This window comes from Cupressus sempervirens, chromosome 9, assembly GCF_028749045.1.
Source record: "Cupressus sempervirens isolate cs-2001-9-10 chromosome 9, ASM2874904v1, whole genome shotgun sequence".
NCBI lineage: Eukaryota > Viridiplantae > Streptophyta > Pinopsida > Cupressales > Cupressaceae > Cupressus > Cupressus sempervirens.
In genome coordinates, this window is record NC_143126.1 from 787247095 (window position 1) to 787268086 (window position 20992).

At 39.2% G+C, this 20992-nt stretch overlaps 1 protein-coding gene across 4 annotated transcripts in view; it reads left to right on the forward strand.

The window, feature by feature from the left end:
* LOC149541077 (S-adenosyl-L-methionine-dependent methyltransferases superfamily protein) overlaps positions 1-20992 on the forward strand; it is a 363739-nt gene that overhangs the window by 252836 nt on the left and 89911 nt on the right. For 3 of the 4 annotated variants that reach the window (XR_016356470.1, XM_089802068.1, XM_089802070.1), the window contains exons 7-8: positions 8116-8201; positions 9355-9475. Coding sequence is in view for 3 of the 4 variants with exons in the window: in XM_089802068.1 (XP_089658194.1) it covers positions 8116-8201; positions 9355-9475 (207 nt within the window). In the remaining variant the exon portion in view is untranslated. The remainder of the gene's footprint in view (positions 1-8115; positions 8202-9354; positions 9476-20992) is intronic. The other variant, XM_089802069.1, reaches the window with a different exon arrangement.

Genomic DNA, 20992 nt, shown 5'->3' on the forward strand with positions numbered 1-20992 from the left:
AGATTAATAGTAATTGTCAACTTGATACACAAGTGGAGACAGTTGTATACAGGTCGCCAGAGGGTGATATCACAGGTACTCAGGATGGTTTGGTTACGACAGGCAGTGACTACAGCGTAGAGGGTTCAAATGATGATTTTAAGGATGTTGTTGTGCACAATGGTGAGATACCTGGTAGAGATGAGCAGACATTAAATATTCATGACTTTGCTGAGAGGGAGTACCAGGCACATTTGGATGCTTCGTCACATGAGGTTGAGGCTGGCAGTACTTCGCATGATTTGTCCAACCAACTGAAGGTGAGCGAAGACAGTATTGTGATTCGATTATCTTATCATGACAGGATGCGGGATATGATAAAGGATCACATCCGGGTGATTCAGTTACAGGGCAGACATAAGGGAGTTCAAGCAGAGTCTTCTTGTGTTGACTTACAAGCAATTAGGGAAGGAATGAGAATGATGAAGTTGAGTTATTTACATCTTCTATCAGATCGTGACCATCTTCTTAGCCTTGCCGGAGACTATTCAGATGCCTTGAGGAGGAAGGAGGAGGAAGTTGACAGGCTTTCTCGCGAGTGTCCTCAAGCTTCTTTGGTGAATACTCCATTGGCATTACAGGACTTGGAGAGACATGGAGATGAGCATGGCATAGAGTTGAGTTTAGTTTCATCTTGCACACCTGATACACAGCTTTCTGTGATAGGCGGATCATATGTGGTCGTTGATAATGTTGTGAGTTCATCTTGCCTTCACATCTAGGATACAGGGACAGTGTTAGACAAGTATGTGGAGTTAGTTGGTATTAGTCATATTACTTAGGTAAGGAGTTTGCTTGAGTTACCAACTGATTCTAGTTTACTGATATGGACTCGAGATTGTTATATTGGCGTTTGGGATTCAGTTGATTGGAGATCTTTATCACCTTTTGGTAGTAGTGATTGTTTGGGTGCTATCATGGATTTGATTAGCAGATTGCACGGTGTTGTTTTTTCTTGTGCCAACAGCTTGTCCAATGTTGGTATTAGTTTTTATGCGCCGATGTTGGGCTTTGTTCATATATCCAGTCAACCATTCTTGCTGGAATGTGTTGATGATCTTTCATATTTGGCAGTATGTACAGATGAGTTCCAGGATCATACTGGCATTGATGACATCCAGGAGGATGCAATGGGTAGTTTTGAGGACTTAGTTTCCTCGGCAATTTCTTTTGGTACAAAGGAGTTGGACAGTGGTGCTACAGTTTTTGATACTCCGTATGTTGATATGAGCTTTGGAGTTGATTCGCAGGATATGGATGGTAATACTCTAGAGACAAGTAACTTTGAGGATACTCCTTTGGGCAGTGCGTCAAAGGAGGATTATAGGAGACAGTCTAGCCAGCGCCATCATGTGTCTAGTCAGCTGAGAGTTAGTGAGCGAGACATTGCTATTGCTTGCCAGCATTTCAATGCTACGCATCAGTTGTTAGCAGTTTATGGATGGGGTTCTTCTACTAGTGATGAGCAGGGAGGCAGTTATCTTTCCTTGATAGAGATCCACTCTTTATGGAAGGCTATCCGAATTCTAAGTCAGAATTATATGCAGTTGGTAGCCGACAAAGATTATCTTATGGAGTGGGGCAGTACAGCATATGATGCATTGTTGGTCAAGGAAGATGAGGTGAGTGAGCTTACTTAGCAGCTCATGGTGACTTTTGAGATTCTTGAGAGTACACAGTTGGCTCTCGAGGAGTCACAGTTTCATTTGGATGAGGTGACCATGGAGTTAGAATGACTGCAGTCTTTACCGAATTCCATACAGTCACAGGTTGTGATGTCTGGCGATTCGAGGATGTCCATGGTCAATATTGTCAAAGGCAATGGAGATGGGGATGCATCCATCCTTAATACTAGCATTGGCATATCGGGTTCTCTTCCACAGGGTTTAGGTTCAATTGAATTGGATGTTGCAATAAATTGTTGTGGTATGCCTAACATGGTGGTGGTCTCTACTACTGATGGCATGGAGACTGGTAATGTTGTATTAGAGATCATGTGTGATGTTGGTGAGTCGGCAGTTGGCATGGTTCTTGCTAGTGATACTACTCCTTTGGTGGTGTCTTCGGAGGTAGTAGTCAAATCGGGCTTGGTTAGTGATTGGTTGCAGTTAGTTTCATCTGGATTGCAGTCTGAGCCACTGACTAGGATTGCGCATTCTATCGGCATTACACTGTGAGGTATGCTCATCAATTTACCTTTGATGACCATGTTGATGAGATGATGATACAGAGATGTACTTTGGTTCCTAGTGCTTGTCATCAATTATGGGATGGTTTGATGCCACAGGATGAGAGTTGCGATGGGCATGACATGGTGATAGGTTCTGCGGTTGATAGCTTGATAGTACATGACTTAGAGCAAGAGTTTGGAAATGATGCTTCAGCGGTTGTTATTGATTCTACTCCTTTGGCTATGTCATCTCCTGACTTAGCTAGTGATCAGTTGCAGTGGGTTGCATCACCTATGCATGGCGAGCTGTCGCCTAAGGTTGGTTCTTTTAATCAGGATTATACTGCAAGGTATGTTGATCAGTTTGCATTTGATCCATGCGTTGAGGAGTTGATGGCAGGCCAACTTGGTTTGGGTTCTATTTCTTGCTGTTTATCTTATGATATATACTCACCATCAATGGAGCATGGGAGTTATGGTTATGAGATAGTGACCGGTGATTTGCAGAGTTGTGCTGATTGTAGTAGGTGTATAGTATGTGGATTCTCCGTACTTGGTGCAGTGTTGTTTGGGAGTGTTCACCATTGTGACAGAGTTGGATGGTACATCTCGCATAGGTCAGTGGGATGCATTGATAGTATTTACTGTGTTGGCAATTTGGGATGTCCACTCTACTTGAGTTCTCATATTTTGGGAGTTTGTGTCTCGTGGGTTCTTGACTATGGTAGTAGTGGATTTGCAATTCAGTTGAGCAGTGATTCACCCTTCATTCATGGATTCTTCTTGGTTATATTGTAGAGGATATTGCAGGAGCCTACGTTGATTGACAGCAGTATAGTTCATGACTACATTTGGGATCCAAGTGGATTGATTGGTTTATTGTTCAGCCATTGCTTGGGGACAAGCAATTTCAGAAAGGGCAAATTGTCATGCCCCCATTTTGGAGGTAATTTCATTTAATTAATTTAATTAATTAAGTTGTCCAAAATAATGAATATTTTATGAGGATGACTAATTAATTATTTTAATTAAATAAATAAGTGGTATAAAGTTAATTATTTATAAAGTTATCCAATAAATAAATATTAAAAGATAACTTTATATTTAATTAATTTAATAAAGTGACTTGAATTATAAAATATTTTATAAAGTCACTTAATAGATAAAATAAAATAATGTTCTAGAAGTTTCTGGAGAAAATGGAGAAAAAAAATATATAGGCATGGAGGGCTCATTGTTTATCATCCAAGTCTATTTTCTCTCTTGTGTCTACTTGAGCATTTGTGGAGCTTGAAGGCTTGCAAGTATTCAGCTTAATCATTGGGAACGATACCTCCCAAGTGATTGCATAACTGAGGGGGTGAAAGATCCTCTGAAAGGTTGCCTTTTGGAAGTGGCACTCAGTCATTTCAAGTTGAGCTTAATTTGTATACTCAAACTTACCTGAGGGTTTGAGTTTTTGGTTGCAAAAGGAAAAAAAAAAGCAGATCCGAAAAAGAAATCCAAAAAAAAATCCGAAAAAGTAGTTCGAAAAAGCAAAATCCGAAAAAGCAGATCTAAAAAAGCAAATCAAAAAAGCAGATCTGAAAAGCAAAGCGAAAAAGCAACATTTGTAAAAATTATTACAGCCATCTACAATCAGGTTCCTTTGGATATTTCATGCATTTTTCTTATCATTTAGATGCATATTAGAAGGTAAGGTTGTAGGTGAAAGTTTGTAACAGATTGAAGCATTATTCTTGCAGATGTAAGCCAAGAGTTTTGGCCATTTCATACTAGCATTGTAGTTGACATTATATGTGCAATAAAGGAGACATAAGTTGCTGGTCTGATATAGTTGTTATTGAATATGTATTTATCATTCATGATCAGCTTATTAGTTTGCATGCCAATTAGTGACAAAATGTCAATTGACTGTAGGTTCTCTTTTTGGCATAAATAATTTTATAATTTTGCATACCAAGTGTTTTTATTAATGCCACTTGGCTATAAGTCCATTAATGCCATCATAGGTTGCATCCAAAGTGTTTGTCATGATTACTATTTGCTGTAGCAGCATATTGCAAGTAGTTTTAGTTATATATTTGCATTGAATATTGTCAAAATAAGTTGCACATTTATGTTAGGTTATTGTTTAGTCAATTTTGAGTCTTCTTGCAAAAAATTCTCATTGAAGAAAGAGTCATTAAAGCAAACTGAAATACTATATCAGTCATATGACCCTTGTATGTGAAGTGTTTGACAAAATTTCTCAGTTCAACATTAGAAGTTTTTAGTGGCCTATTGGTAGGGTACATTACACCACTTGCCAAAATGGACAAAGTGGGCTTTCTGATTTTGCTGATTACAACCTTTGTATAGAGCACAAATCTAAAATTTTACAATGTAGCTCAAAAATTATATCAATTGTGAAGCAATACAATGCAAAACAGGACCTATCTTTGAAAGTGATACTTTTGTCCAAATAAGACTACAATCTGACTGCAGATCTGAAAACTAGATGAAAAATATACACTTTCAAAAAAAACGAAACTTGAAAAGGAGTCCAAATGAGCCCGTACGATGTGTTTGAAGTTGCAAAAAGCAAGATTAAACAGGTATAGTTGCCAAAAATGCTTATATTGACCAATCCGTGCACCAAAACCAGAAACTAGCTGCACCATTGAAAACTTTAGAATTTTCTACTCAAAATATTAAAAAATTGCACCTGATTTGGAGTCCGAATGTCCAAGTTATGGCCGTTCAAAGTCGAGCTCCAAAATTAAAACTGCAAATGAAGAGGGGTCTGTAGAGGAAAACACTGTGTTAAATTTGACGGTCAAATGGCCGTCGTAGTAGTTCAAGAACACTTTAGAATGACAGTCAGAGAGCTGTCAAATTTAGGCTCGTGATTTGATGACGTCAGCGACAATGCGGGCCTATGATGACATCATCTTGTACGGTTGCTAACGTGGCATGTACGAAAAACAGACCTATCCAATGACGTGGCTGCTAACTCAATCGTACGGATGATGACGTGAATATACAGTGTGGCAATTGATGTGGATGCCACGTGGCGAACGGATGAGCTGATTAGGCAGTACAGCTCTGCGCAAGTGGCACTAATGTGGGTTTCCTGCATGGAGGGCATTGACGTGTCCTACAGCTGGCTCTACTGATGTGTTACAAAGCAAATGAGGCAGTTTCACAGGGGGTCCGAGTAGGTGGTCTGATTGGACGAAGTTCTGCCAGTAGCAGTGCGACACATGTCGCGGCGTGGAAGCTACTTGTCTCGCCGCATGTCTCTGTTTGAAATTGCCGTGTGGCGGCTTCGCTCTATGCCGGGTGTGTGTATGGCGGATTGGTCGCAGTGGGAGATAACGGCGCCGGATTAAATTTCGAGGCTGCCAGATTTTTAAAAACGGCGGGGGCTATGCAGAATTTAGTCCCACATGCATGGGAACTCTGGATCGCGAGGTTTTTAAAAACCTCCGCCCACAATTTGGAAGCAATCAAGTGAGTCCGCAGGTAAGGTATAACCGCCGGTAGTTGGAAGTATATTTGGTGCCGGAAAATATATATGGAACGCCGGTGTATTTGGTAAGAGGGTCATTGGGGTTTGTTGTGTTAGGCCGGAATAGACAGAGAAGAATATGCCGCCTGCAAAAAATAAAATATTCTCTACGGAATATTTAGTGTGCAAGGCCGGGAGCTGATAGCCCAGTGCCTATGCGCTAAAAAAAAAATTCAAATTTTCCCTGCCTTTCTTTGCCCCTACAATCCAAAAAAAAATTCCAAAATTGTAGAAAAAATACAGTATTAATCAGATCCGAAAATCAATTAATCAAATCAAATAAGACCATACTTAGATTTGCAAATCGGGCTTTCAGGTTCTGATTTGCAAAAAAAAATTGGCTTTCAATTGACTATGGCCTAAAATAGGCAAATTTATAGTCAATCTTCACCGAATCGTCGCTTTGGATGAAATGGCGAGGTCCGTTTCGGCTCTAGACACTCCCAATTGCAGCTGATGCTCCGGATTTGAATCGGCTTCCTTAGAGAGATGAGGCAATAAGGTCTCCAATGGCTATGTGACGAGTATCTCCCTTAGCTCTGATACCATGTAAGAATCTGCCTTAGGGCAGAATTTACCCAAGACCAAGGAACTCAGAACACAAACACAAATTAGACCAGAGTATGATCAGAATAACTGTATAGTATTCAATTCTATGTACAAGTACACTAGGAGTGCCTCAATATAAAGGCCTCTGAGATGCATTTAGAATGCTTCGGAATCAGCATCATGATAAGTCCAACAACTAGGCACATGTCCACCAGATATGGGTTATCCTCCATTATGCACGGAAGTAAGTGCAATGATGAGAGCATAAGCCTATAAAGGTGAGACACGCACATCAGTGTTGTAGACAACATGTGCTAAATTAGGAGTGCTAAAAACTATGTTGTCTACATGACAACTTAGTGAATGATGCATACTCCTGTATTGTAGACACCATGTGCACAATTAGAGTTGCGTACTTCTGCATTGCCTACATGACAACTCAAGAAGGTGCGCAAACTCCTAAGTGTCTCATAAAGAGAAATAATAAAATAATGCAAAATAATGCACTAACCTAAGTAAACTTAAGTAAAGTGTAAATAGTAAATACCTATTTACACCAACACTATCATTGGCTTGCCATAACAGGTTACTTAGGGTTTCATAAACATGGCATACAAACAAGATGATAGCATTATTATAAGTGCAGTTGCAAGTCTCCTTTGGAGAACTTGAACGTAAAACATTAAATGCATCATGTATGCATGGATAATCTGATATATAAAAACATGCTGCTATACAAGAATAGTGACTTCTGTAGAATTAGATAAATAGGAATGTTTTCTTAATTCTTACAAGCAATGTGCATTGCGATCCATAAGTTATGATGGTTAGACCATATAATAATCACGAACATAAAAATATAAATGAAAGGAGATAATTCTGGAGAGTCAAATTATGTGAGAAAGCTCCCCTAAAAATGAGACAGATGGCACCCCCATCTACTGTCTACAATGATAAATACAACCTCAGGCCTCTTGGGCATACAAGTAGCCCAAAAAACAAGCTTCAGTACCTAAGATCTCTCTCTCCCTCTCTCTTTCTCTCTCTCAGTTCTGTCCACCTAATTACAGTATATTTGTTCACTTGGAACTCTTAAATCCACTTGGAATTCACTTCCATTGCCTCAAATTTTGTGTTAAAATGCATTTAAAAGGTGTATTTTTCCTAATGTGAAATCCCACAGGCATTTTTTTCCAGATGTATGATGAAACCACTGCTTGGTGTAGACTGCTGGCTATGTAATTGCATTGAAGTTTATGAAACCACTGGTTTTTGGAACTGGTGGTGGTTTAATCACCTCCTGTTTGAACTGGCAGGGTCAAAGAACTGCCAAAAACTCCTCTGTTTTCTGTCCAAAACACCTGCTTCCATCAACAAAAGTATTCTACATGTTGTGCTCTACTTTGTCGTGGATTTATTGTTTGAATACTTTGTTTTCTTGATCCATTTTCAAATCATATTTCCTTATACAAATTCAGGCCTAATGTAGATGGGTATTAACAAGTGCATATAGGAAGATATGCATTATGGTTGATTAAAACTCCCTGCTGTTAACCATCATTAATGCAATATATAAACTATAAACATTAAGTTTACTTATGACTCCTTTACTGAATACTATTTTTTTCTTAACTATGAATATCGAAGTGCAACCCAACATTATAAAAAACTGTTATTTAAATAGTTATATCTTGTGTATATGCATTTAAATAGAATTATTTTTTTCCTCTGATTGTCCCCAGTAGATATGGTTGATATGAATGTCTTTTCTTGAAGCAATGTCTAATAGTATTTTCATTTTTAGGTAAGTGTTGACTACCTTAAAAAGCCCCTTGATGTCTTTAAAGAGATGAGACGAATTCTTAAGCCTGGGGGACTAGCAGTTATGAGGTAAGCTGAGATGTATATTGCAAGTTTTATAGTTACTAGTATTGATAGAAAATTGCTGCCTGGATCATTTTTGTTGTTAAGAAGTTAGAGATTTACATGTATGGTAATGATATTTACATTTCCTTTTATAATTTTTTATTGTAAAATTTTATGATATCTAAAGTTCCCTTTGTTGCATACTGTTAGTGAATATAGTTTTTATTGGTATGCCTTAAGTACTATCGCCAACTACGGCTTTTTTAGTGTTATCCCTTGTTCCTTAGTCAAATCTTGTAGAGTTGGTCCAGTCCAAGTCATTAATGCAAGCATTGACAAAGTGTTGTGAAGGGTGTACTCAAAAGTATATTTTCATAGTTGCAATGTCAATGCTAGTATAGTTTCCTTTTCCTTGTTTGAAACTGAATCTGACGAAATGCAATAGGAAATGGTGAATTATAGCAGATACGTTATTGTAAAGCAGCAATAAGCATTGGAATTCACTTTCTAACTTTTTAAGAATTGTCAAGTCTCCCATGATCTTTGAGAAAAGTTATTTTAAATAGAGGATAAATCAGTCAAATGTGCAGGATGGTCTCACATGTTGGATGCTACCCTGCAGACCTAGCACAATTAGGTGCTTGAGGCGCAGGCACAAGGCCTCATGGACCTTAATAAAATCTCCAAGAGGGTAGTTAGTTTGCACTGGTATATTTGGGCACATTTCTATAGACTTGTGAGCTTTTGCGTTTTAGTCAATATTTGACCCCTGTAGGCCTGTGGTTGATTTGACACACTTCATTCTCATTCAAACTTCAATAAATGACTCCAAATGCATGACATTACTAAACACGTATCTAATAAAATTGCTTTTAACTCATGAATGCTATGGATAGAGCTGCAGAAATAATGATGTATTTTCTAAAGTTGATTTTATTTACACCTCTTAATCAGTCTGTATTTCCACTCCTTATTAATATATTTATCTGATGATATAAACCTTAACTATTTTGAAGAAAATGATTTGAATTGTATTGCTTTGTAATTTGAAGACTCAACTAGAAAGGAAAACAACAAATGCTCGTGAAGGAGGGTGCTTTCAGTCTTCACTTGCTTAGCTTTATGCTGCAGCATATTTTAAGATTTTTAATTGAACTAATTTCTTGTCACTGTTTAGCTTTTCCAATCGTTGCTTTTGGACAAAGGCAATCTCTATTTGGACATCAACTGGAGATGCAGATCATGTATGGATTGTTGGTTCTTACTTTCATTATGCTGACGGCTTTGAACCACCTCAAGTAACTTCCATTAACTTCTAATCCTTGTTTGTACTTTTTCTTGCCTTTTCTATGTAGTTTTGGTTTCAACCGTAAGAAGAATCAATGTGAGATCATGTTCAACAGCTCAATAATGTAAAATATGACTATTCTAAGGAATGCAAAAACAGAAGGTAGCATTTTATTATTGATTTCTGAAGATGTGGAACAATCATAAGTTTTTTCATTATCATTACCATTAGACTCATGAAACTAGGTCAACATTGTATTAGAATTTCTAATCATCATATTCGATGATGAATATAGAAACACTTTCTTTTTTCTAATAAAGGGAATTTTTGCTAATAAAGTAAGAGATTACAAAAAACTTCAATGGACAAGAAGGGAGAAGTTGCCAAAAAGAGTTTATAAGAGAGAAATACATCTCATACACAAATGTCAAGACTAATGGTTACATAGATGACAACACTCGGGCAAGTATATTTCATTAACATAAGCACGAGCAGTGTCAATATCAGAAGCTAGGATAAAAAATGGTGATTTGGTGCTATGATAATAAAGGAGCAGCATATCTTAATGCTGGGCTGTGGTATGAAAATGCTGCCTGTTCACTGTTTTGTATTCCTGGTATCATAGTTTTGGTGGATTCACCAGCTCTCCCCCCACCACCCTCTTTCATAGTTGTTCCTTATTTTATTGGAGGATGGAAGTGCATAGGATGCCTAGGGTAGTCCAAAAGTCTAATTATACTCATAGCATTATAGAAAAATGGACTTTGATTTGTCATCAATTAATTTTTATTACCTCCGTCACTCGAATGATTAAGTGAGAATCCTTTGTCTTTTGTCTGTGATTATATATCCTATGGCCTCGATCTGACTTCGAAATCTATTAATGTTTTGCCTCGGCTTCCATTTCTGCTAGCAGCCCTTTTCGATCATTGATATTTACCTGAAACTATTTGAGGAGAAGATTCTTTACTTTTTGAGGTTTTTGCACTAGCCTTTGAGGAGGGTAGTGTTGTGGGTGGATGATTGGGATTGTGAGTTTGATTTCCACCACCTTGTTAGTGGCATAAAAGTTTGGGCTAATACTAATGGCATTGCATGAAGAGCAGCTTGTGCTTTGTATATTCAAAGGGAAGGGCTTGTGGGGCCCTTTGAAAAGTTCTTAAGCACACAAGACATGTATTGGGATAATAGGGACTACCTGGCTAGTAAGAGTTTGAAATTGTGAATGCTTTCGCGATAGGATACTGTAATTTTTTGTGCTGGAAGTATGCCGTACAGTGGAGAAAGAAGGGGTGCAGATGGTGTATGGATGAGTCTCTACAGTACAGATTGAGGGTTGTGCGACAACAGGTGGAGGGATACAGTACGGTGAAGTTGAGGGAGAAAGTGGAGGTACAGTAAACGATGACTTGGAGGCTGTACATTGTGCAATCAAGAGACTGTACAAGGTAAGAGGAGGGCCGTACAGTGGCTTTAGGAATCGTCGTATAGTGGTGAAGACCAAGTTGGCCATACAGCAAGCCATACGGTGATTAAATGGAGGGAGCAAGGAAGGTACGGTGGGGAAAATATAGGATGTGAATGAGGTCATACAGAGGCAAAACACAAGCCGTACAATGTAGTGTTGATTAATATGGATGGATGGACGGATGAGGGCCGTATTGTCAAGGACTGAGTAGTATGGAAATAACAGGAGGCCACACGGTTAGGTATCTGAGCCCAATACGAAATACAATAATAGAGATTTAGATGCGAATAATAAATGTCGAAAGATGAAGCTCTGATTTTCCCAATCCTAGCGAAGTATTATAGGCAATGGAATAAGGTGAGGGTTGAATCCCACCGGAACCGAATAAACCAAATAGGAAAGGTCTTTCACTTCTAAAATGGTGAACAACAGAGAATCCCAATAGGGATTTGCAGTTTACAGAAATAATCCAAATAAAATGCATACCTAACGACTACCTACAAACTGTGCTTAAATACTCGTCGGAAAAATTTTCGAGGGTGTATAGAGGTAGCCAACGGCGACACAAACTACGGAAACAAAAATAAAAATTGGTCCGAGATGTATTAAATCAATCGGTCCATTAACAATAGTTTGATCATTTATTTATTTTATAATGGGAACATTACAGTTCTCCTGTCCCAAATTTTGCTTGTCCTCAAGCAATTGCAATGCCGGATGCTGGAGAATGTGCTCGCCCTCCCACGTTGCGTCGTCCAATGAAAAATGTTTCCAACACACCAAATATTCCTTCACCGTGCGGTTCCACAAAGTCTTCTCACGTACTTCAATGATCTCGGTTGGTTCCAGGATGATCTTGCCTTCTTCATTAAGTGGTGGAAGGTCTGTGGCAACCATGACATTTTGCCCTATGGCCTTCAAGCATGAAACATGAAAGATGTTATGAATACAGCTTCCCTCCGGAAGTTCCAACTTGTACGTGACTTTACCAACGCGACGAATTACACGATAAAGGCCATAAAATTGTGGCTTCAATTTTTCCTTTTCTTTTTCCTTCAATGAGGATTGCCGATATGGCTGGAGCCTGAGATAGACCAAGTCCCCTACTTCAAAACTCCTCTCCAGTCTATGGCTGTCAGTGTACATCTTTTGTTGATTTTGCGTCTGTTGTAAGTTTTCCTTCAAGCATCTTAGTATGTCCTGTCCCTCCTGAAGCCAGTCTCTCGCCCTTGGTGCGTGATTGTCACCCAGAACTGTGTAGATGAAGGAAATGGGTCCGTACCTGTACAGAGCTTTGAATGGTGCCATTCCAATGGACATGTGGTATGTTGTATTGCAGCAATACTCCCCTAGATGTATCCATTTGACCCATGTTCGTTGTGCCGAAACATAGTTCCAAAGGTAACCTTCGAGCCACTTGTTCACAATCTTCGCTTGTCCATCTGTCTGAGGGTGCTAACTAGTACTTGGTGAAAATTTTATCCCTACCAATCAAAACAATTTTGTCCAGAAGATACCGATGAATCGCCCATCCCGATTACTAACAATGTTTCTGGGTAACCCTTGCAAATGAAAAACTTCTCTAAAAAATAGATCGGCAACTTGTGCGGCCTGAAAATCTGAGGGTATGGCAAAGAAGTGTGCGTACTTTGTCAATTTCTCAACCACCACGAATGTACAATCCTTTCCATTCACCTTGGGAAGCTCTATTATGCAATCCATTGAGATACTTTCCCACTTATGTTCTGGAATTGGCAGAGTTTATAGTAACCTGATAGGTAGAGTATGTTCGGATTGTTCTGCTAGCAGACCGTACACTCTCTTACATACTAGAACACATCCCCTTTGAATCCTTTCCATGAAAACCTCTCCTGGAAGCTTCTATAAGTTTTGAGGAAACTCGGGTGTCCTGCCAAGGGTGAGTCGTGTACTTCAAGATTTTCTGCTTCAATTTGGATTCCATCATCAAAAATATCTTATTCTTATAGTAGATGATGTCATCCACCACTCTGTATTGATCACCCTGGGTGTTGCCATCCATTAGCTCATAGGCAAATGTGTTTTTGGAGTATTCTAACAACAAATGTGTCTTCTAGTTAGTTGAAATCTAGTTTAGTGAGCAGACGGTGGGTTTCTTGGACAAGGCATCTGCAACCACATTGTTTTTCCCTTTCACATATTTAATGTCAAAATCAAAAGCCTGAACCTTGCTTACGCATTTTTGTTGCCTTTTGTTCAAGTCCTATTGCTCTAGAAAATATCTCAAACTGTTGTGATCCGTACAAATGACAAACTTGGCACCCACCAGATACTACCGAAACTTGGTTAGTGCATGTATGATGGCCAACAATTCTTTGTCGTAAATGGAATATAAGCATTCCATTTGTGTAAGCTTCCTACTCTCATAAGCTATGGGGTGTCTATCCTGCATATGTACCGTGCCAATTCCTTCTCCGGACGCGTCACACTCCAAAATGAACGGTTGAGTGAAATTAGGCAATGCAAGTACGAGACAAGTGCTTATTGCCTCTTTTAGTTTATCAAAAGTGATTTGTGCCTTTTCGTTCCAGTGGAAAGACCCCTTTCTTGTCAGATCCATTAAGGGTGCACTGAGCTAAGAGAATCCTTTAACGAACCTTCGGTAATAATTGCACAGTCAGAAAAATCCTCGCAAATCCATGAGTGATTTTGGGGGAGGCCAATCAAGGATAGCCTGAATCTTCGCCTGATGAACTTGAACTGTATATTCACTGACAACATGCCCCAGGTTCTACTCCTCCATGATCCTTAGGACTTCATTCAGATGCTTCAAGTGCTCCCATGTCCTACTATAAATAAGAAGATCATCAAAAAATACCAATAAGTACTTATGCAATTGCTTGTTAAAGATGCAATTCATCCATGATTGGAATGTAGTAGGTGCATTTGTCAATCCGAATGGCATGACCAGAAACTCATAATGTCCATAGTGACAATGGAAAGTTGTCTTTTCTACATCTTCCTCCCTCATGCGGATCTAATGGTATCCGGAACGGAGATCTATTTTTGAAAAATAGACCGTGCCATGCAATTCATCCAGGAACTCATCTATCCTTAGAATGGGATATCTATTTTTTATTGTTTTTTTGTTCAACGCACAGTAGTCCACACACATGCGCATCGTCTCGTCCTTTTTGACCAATACCATAGATGACGCGAAAGGACTAGAACTAGGACGGATCCATCCTTTCTCTAGCAATTCCTAAAACGTCTTTTCGATCTCATCTTTGAATTTATTGGGATGGCGGTATGGTGTGGTTATGACTAGCTTGGCTCCTACTTCCAACTCGATAGTATGTTCAAACCCTTGATGAGGCGGTATGCCAGGAGGAATGTCAATGAAAACTTTATCATGTTTACTCAAAATATCCTGGATTTCATCATCTTGTGGAGGTGTTTGTTGGCCTTTTATAGGTTCTGCCGAGATAAAACAATGTGCAGCCCACGCAACATCATCATGTCGAAAAATTGCCTCCATCCGATGTGCAGAAACTTCCTTTGGACCTTCATTTTCCATTCCGTGGAGAACAACCTTCTTTCCATTGACAACAAAAGTGAAGTCCATCCATTTGAAACTCTAAGTGTATTCACCAAGTGTCTGCATCGACTATATGCCTAGAATAACCTCCATGTCATGAAGGTCCACTATGAAGAAATCCTCAGTCACCGTGTGATTCGCCATTGTGATACTTAGCTGAGGAACAAGGTTCATGCAGGGCAAAAGAGTCCCTCCGGCAACCTTAACCTGAAAGCCTGCGTGTGTCTCCGTAGGTAGACCTCTTCGCTTCACCAGAGATGAGTTAATGAAGTTTAGAGTGGCTCTACTGTCAAGCATCACCATAACCCTTTGTCCTTGAAGGGTTCCCCGTACATGAAAAACTATGCACCTCGGGCTACCGGCTAAGGCAATAGTTCCTTCACGTTGTACCAAAGTTGCAATTCTCTCCATATGGTTTAAACTAACCATGTTGGTGTCATTGTGAGGTTGGTTGTCTTTAGCCGACATTTCTTCCTATTCGTCCTCATAATTAGACACGACCTCAATGTAATGGATCTTCCCTTTTTCGAGGCATCTGTGGCTAGGCTCCCAACATGCCATGCAATTGAAACACAGTTTCTTCCTACAGAGTTCCTGTCTGGTAGCTTCGTCCAGCAACGACTTCCTAGGCGGAGGTTTGTCCCTCGGAAACACCGGCAGTTTGGAATGTAACTTCGAGAGGATGATGCCGATGATGATGCCATACTCTGTGCTTTATTGATTGCCTCCGGTAGGGTGGCAGGATTGAACCCCTTTACTCAACCTTTCAGAGGTTCTTTCAATCCGTCCATGAAGAGCGCTACTCGTCTTCTTTCGGACATGTCCGTGACCAAAACAGAGAGTTTCTGAAATTCCGCAATGAACTGATCGACGATCTGGTTTGTCTCAGTTGTGCCAAATCTTTGAGATTGAGTTCTGGATCTTTACCATCAAATCGCTCCATGAATTTCGCATAAGTATTTATTTGATCATGCCCTAATGTGATGGTGTCGTAATGCCACCAGTCATGCGTAATTCCCTGCAAGTGCAGCGCCACAAATTTGATTGCTTCTTCTATTGGCATAAGATTCAACTGGAAGTAAGTATCGGCCTTCATTACCCATGCTTGCGCAGATATGTAACCGGATCCGTTAAATGGAGACAGATTTACTTTACTCAACTTTCTTTTCTTCTGAGATCATCATTAAAACATCCTCTGTTTCCTTCTCCCAAATATCTCATTCTCAGATTTGCATAATCTTTGTAGGATATATCTTCCTCAAGATTTGCACTCTTCCAGTCTACTCTCAATTGTTCTTGCATCTCTTCAAAGGTTGGTTGTTTCCCTCCGTGTTGTGCCTCTGTCCGTGGAGGAAAAGTCGGCATGGAAGGTCGAGAGCGTGTTGAATGAGGATTTGATTTACTCGACACTGAGTCCACACTGTGACCATTTTGTTCTCCGGATCATTTATTGTCCGCCAACTTCTTGAGAGTTTCTTCCATGAGTCGCTAAGTATCAATGATCTGCGCCTGATTCCTAGCAAGTTCCCTCAATAGTGCCACGAGTTCGGCAGTTGTCGGTTCTAGTTGCGCAGCCATTTGATCAACGAAATGTGTCCTTCTCTTCCGGCTATAAACTCTCATTCTGTAATGACCCTGCTCAAATCTGATTGAAAACTTTTGATTTTTGGCCTTGGAAATTTTGTCAAACACTTCACATACAAGGGTCATATGACTGATATAACATTTCAGTTTGCTAAAATGACTCTTTTCTTCTAGTTGCATCAATAAGAATGCTTGCAAAAAGACTCCAGATTGTCTAAACAATGACCTAACATGAATGTGCAACTAATCTTGGCAATATTCAATGCATATATATGATCTAAGCATGAGAAATGAACACCTACAGCCAACTGGCATTTTTACAAACAGTTGGTATGCAAACTAACTAGCTGATAATAAATGATATTGAATTGCTCAAATGACACCAGCAACTTTTATCTCCTTAATTGCAATGATACCAATAATGCCAAATGGCAAACAAAGACAAGTACAATGTAAAATAGTAAAGTGCTGAAGCTATATTTTGTACTCAATTGAAAACATACATTTTTTAGAAAATATGCCAAATGCCAAATGAGAAGTGAAGAACATGATTGTAGATGGTTGTAATAATTTTTACCAATGTTGAAGATGCCAACACCCAAGCCAAAGTCACCCCAAATCTGAAAATGTACTTCCTTGCAAATTTTTGAAAATGTCTAGGAGTTTTGAAAAATTCTTTAAAAATAAATCATGGCATTTTGGAACTCCAAAATGCATCTATCTTTATCTCCTCGATGATAGAAATCCGATGCAAAAATACCCAGAATTTTATGTTGAGTAATGAGGAAGATATGAACAAAAATGTGGTTCCAAAGCCCTATTTTGAAGTTCTGAAAATTGGATCAGACTTGAAGCAAAAACGAACCAGCAGCTATAAATCCTTTCCTCCACCACAATTAAGCCTTCTAAAGATGTCCTGGAATCAATCCATGACTAAAAATGAGTAGTCCTCAGAAAATGCCCTCCTATAATTTTGGGTCTGTTGAAAGAAGCCTCCTAAAATTTCGGATCTGCTAAAAATGGCTTTCTATAATTTCGGACTTACTAAAAACGGCCTTCTATAATTTCAGCGCTGCTAAAAATGCCTCCTGAAATGTTGAAATGCTGAAAATGGCCTTAGGCCCAATGATGCCCTAGCTGAAGTGATTGTAGTATCACCTCCAAATGTGCAACCCTTCAGAAGATATTCCACTTCCTCAGTTACGCAAATCTAAGGGAGACTCTGTTCCCAAAGACCAATAGACTATCTGAAGACCAACTTGGCTCCACAATAGATTATGTGACTGAATCACAATTTGATGTCAAGAGAGAAATACAAATTGGATAATCAAATGCAAGACCCATAGGGGCTATTTATTCACTTTTCAGTAGCTTCCTCTAGAAGTCACTCAAACATTCTAGAAGCATCCAAATATTCTTATGAAATAAAGTGCACTTTTATAAAATATTACTTTATAATAAAAAGTGCATCTCAACATCAAATTATAAAACTGGGCCCGAATAAAGTAACTCTACTTTATAACAAATGTAGGCCCAAATCACTAATCAACTACAAGGACAAAATGCTGCCAAATAGTCGCCGGTCAACTCTCTCCACATCACCACCAATCTACGAGAGCCTGTGATAGACTGATCCAGCACGCTAAACGATGTCAGCCAAAATGGGGACGTGACACATTCACTGTGCACAAGTTGGCAGGATCAAAGCACTCTGATACCACTATAATGTTTCATGCTGGAAGTATGCTGTACGGTGCAGAAAGAATGGGTGCAGATGGTGTACGGATGAGTCCGTACAGTACAGATTGAGGGTCGTATGACAGCAAGTGAAGGGATACAGTATGGTGAACTTGAGGGAGAAAGTGGAGGTATGGTAAAAGATGACTTGGAGGCCGTATGCTACGCAATCATGAGGTCGTATGGGGTAAGAGGAGGATTGTATGGTAGCTTTAGGAATGGCTGTATAGTGGTGAAGACCAAGTTGGTCGTACAACAAGCCGTATGCTGATTAAATGGAGGGAGCAAGGAAGGTACGATGGGGAAAATGGAGGATGTGAATGAGGCCGTACGGTGGCAAAACACAAGCCGTACAATGTAGTGTTGAATGATATGGATGGATGGATGGATGAGGGCTATACGGTCAATGATTGAGTAGTACGGAAATGATAGGAGGCCACACGGTTAGGTATCTGAGCCCAATATGTAATACAATCTTGTTCATACACAAAACATAATAGATCTTGATAAAATACACACAATAATAGAGATTTGGATGCGAATAATAAATGTCGAAAGATGAAGCTCCGATTTGCTAGATCCGAGTGAAGTATTATAGGCGGCGGAATAGGGTGAGGGTCGAATCTCATTGAAATCGGATAAACCAAATAGGGAAGGTCTTTCACTTCCAAAATGGCGAACAACAGGGAATCCCAACAGGAATTCACAGTTTACATAAATAAGCCAAATAAAATACATAACTAACGACTACCTACAAGCTGTGCTTAAATACCCGTCGGGAAACTTTTTGAGGGTGTACAAAGGTAGCCGATGGCGACACAAACTATGGAAACAAAAATAAAAATGGGTCCAAGATATATTAAATCAGTCGGCCCATTAACAATAGTTTGATAATTTATTTATTTTATAACGGGAACATTACAGATACTTCCCAATATTTTTTATGAGGAGATAAAGAGAAGGAAGTTGCAGAATGATTCATCTTTGTCATAGTGCTGCCACTCTCCATGGTAATGTGACTGCAGCTATATACTGTATTAGCAGTTGTGTTCTGCTAAGGAGAGGGAGATTAGCATTTCCACGGCAATTATGCTTGTTCTTTTTCTGTTCTTATAAATTTGCTGAGGGATGTTGTTCATATGAAGATGTTTTCTTTTACAGTAATGGATTTCACTTTTGTGGATTTTGCAAGAAATATATTACTCTGTAATTATTCTCCTAGCAAACTGGATAGCAAGAAATAGGAAATCACATATTAAAATGTTATGAATCTCCAATTAGCTTTGCATGTATATTTTGTGAGAAACTGTCCTACTAATTGTGTCAGAAAAGAGTCAGTTCATTCCTTTTTGGCTGAGTTGGGAATAAAATCTTCTTCGTGGAGTGACATGGGAGGAGTAGAGCATTTGCAGAGTCCCATTGGAAGGTATAAACTAACAAGTCATCACCATCTGGATGGACTAGGAGCCAAGAAACAAGGATAAATGTTTTAATTTTCTGGTAATGAAATCTACTGACATATTTTATTTGTTGTGGATTTTCTGATCTTGAATGCAGCTTGTTGTATCATAAGGATATCTTGCTTATGTGATGTCCCTTTCCTCAACTTTGATTTTTGGTGAAATGTCATAAGCCTATATTATTCCCGTAGGCTAATCGGGAGAATGAAAAGAGAACATTTAATTAATAATTTAATTCAATTGAGTTGCCTTAAGCTTGTGGACTGCCTCATTTAATTATTTTTTATGAAGTCAATTAATTAAAAAGCAAAAATAAAATAAGGTCACTTTATGTGGGCCACAAAGAGTCAACACTATTTTCTTTAAATAAAGGTCCATTTAAAATATAACTTCTAGAAAGTTTGCTTTGAAGTTATAAAAGAAAAACAAAGAAGCTCATTTTCATATTGTGAACATTTTCTTTCTCCCATTGCAAAGTTTGGATTACATGTTCAACTTCAAGGTTTTGAGAGATCTTTCCAAAAGTTATAATTAAAATTCACATTTTTATTTATTTATTTTTGCCTACATTGACTTTTTTTTTGCTTTTTAACTTGTCACTTGAGAAAATTTAATAACTAAAGTCGTCCACAACCTTGACATATAAGGCAACTTAATTTAACTATTTAAAATATTTCTCTTTTAATTCTCCAAATTAGCCTACAGGACTAAAATAGGCTAATGAAACTTACCTAAATGCCTAAGTTGAAGAAGGGGACACTACAAATTTCCCTCCTTGAAATCGCTTGTTCTCAAGCAATTGTAGATTTGAGTATTGAAAAATCTACACTCTATTTACCGTACAGGAAAGATAAACCAACGCACAGACAATGAATAGTAGAACTTATTATTATTCGCATATGCCAAACAGTACATTATACTTGATAAGATCTGATGAGTACAATGCTTCCCGAACAAGGGTATAAATACTTTCCGAGGAACCTTCCCGAAGGTATCCGTCGGCCACATACATTATGTCCGCTATAAACTATTTACCTGTCGGTTACATAACAAGAACTTTCCCGAAGGGACCCGTCGGCTGATAGAAGAACTTTTCCGAAGGGACCCGTCAACTAATACACAATTTCTACGGACGACATCATTCCCCCCAGAAAGAAAAGTCCTCTCCTAATGACTAACAAAATTAGGAGACAACCCACAACAATAAAAGAAATACTAGAGAGAAGGAGGTGTCCCAGACGAGTGCTGTTGACGACGTAACTCATACACCTGGTCTGTCCGGATGCGCAGATTTGTCTAAATTTGTGAATTAACCTCTACGGCCTCCTTCAGTAGAAGCTCGGCATCCATAGCCTGTTTCCTGGCCAACTGCAACTCCTGCTCTGCCGCGTCTTTATCCCGGATAGCCGCATCCTTATCCTGTACAACAACTGCCATATCCTTCAATAGTGCTGCCCATGCTGCCTACTGGTCGGCCAAGTTGGCGGCTAACTTTTCTCTTGCCTCTTTCTCAACCGCTAGGGATCTCTAAGCTGCAACACTGTTTGCTGCCCTATCCACCTCCGCGCACTGCCGAGCATAGTAAACCTCTTTGTACAATCCCACGATCTCATGTGCCAGCTTCATCATCGGAGTGTCACTTGGTTCCAACTCTGGCTCATTGGCCCAATCTGCCAACATCTCTGGTGTCTCAACTGCCGG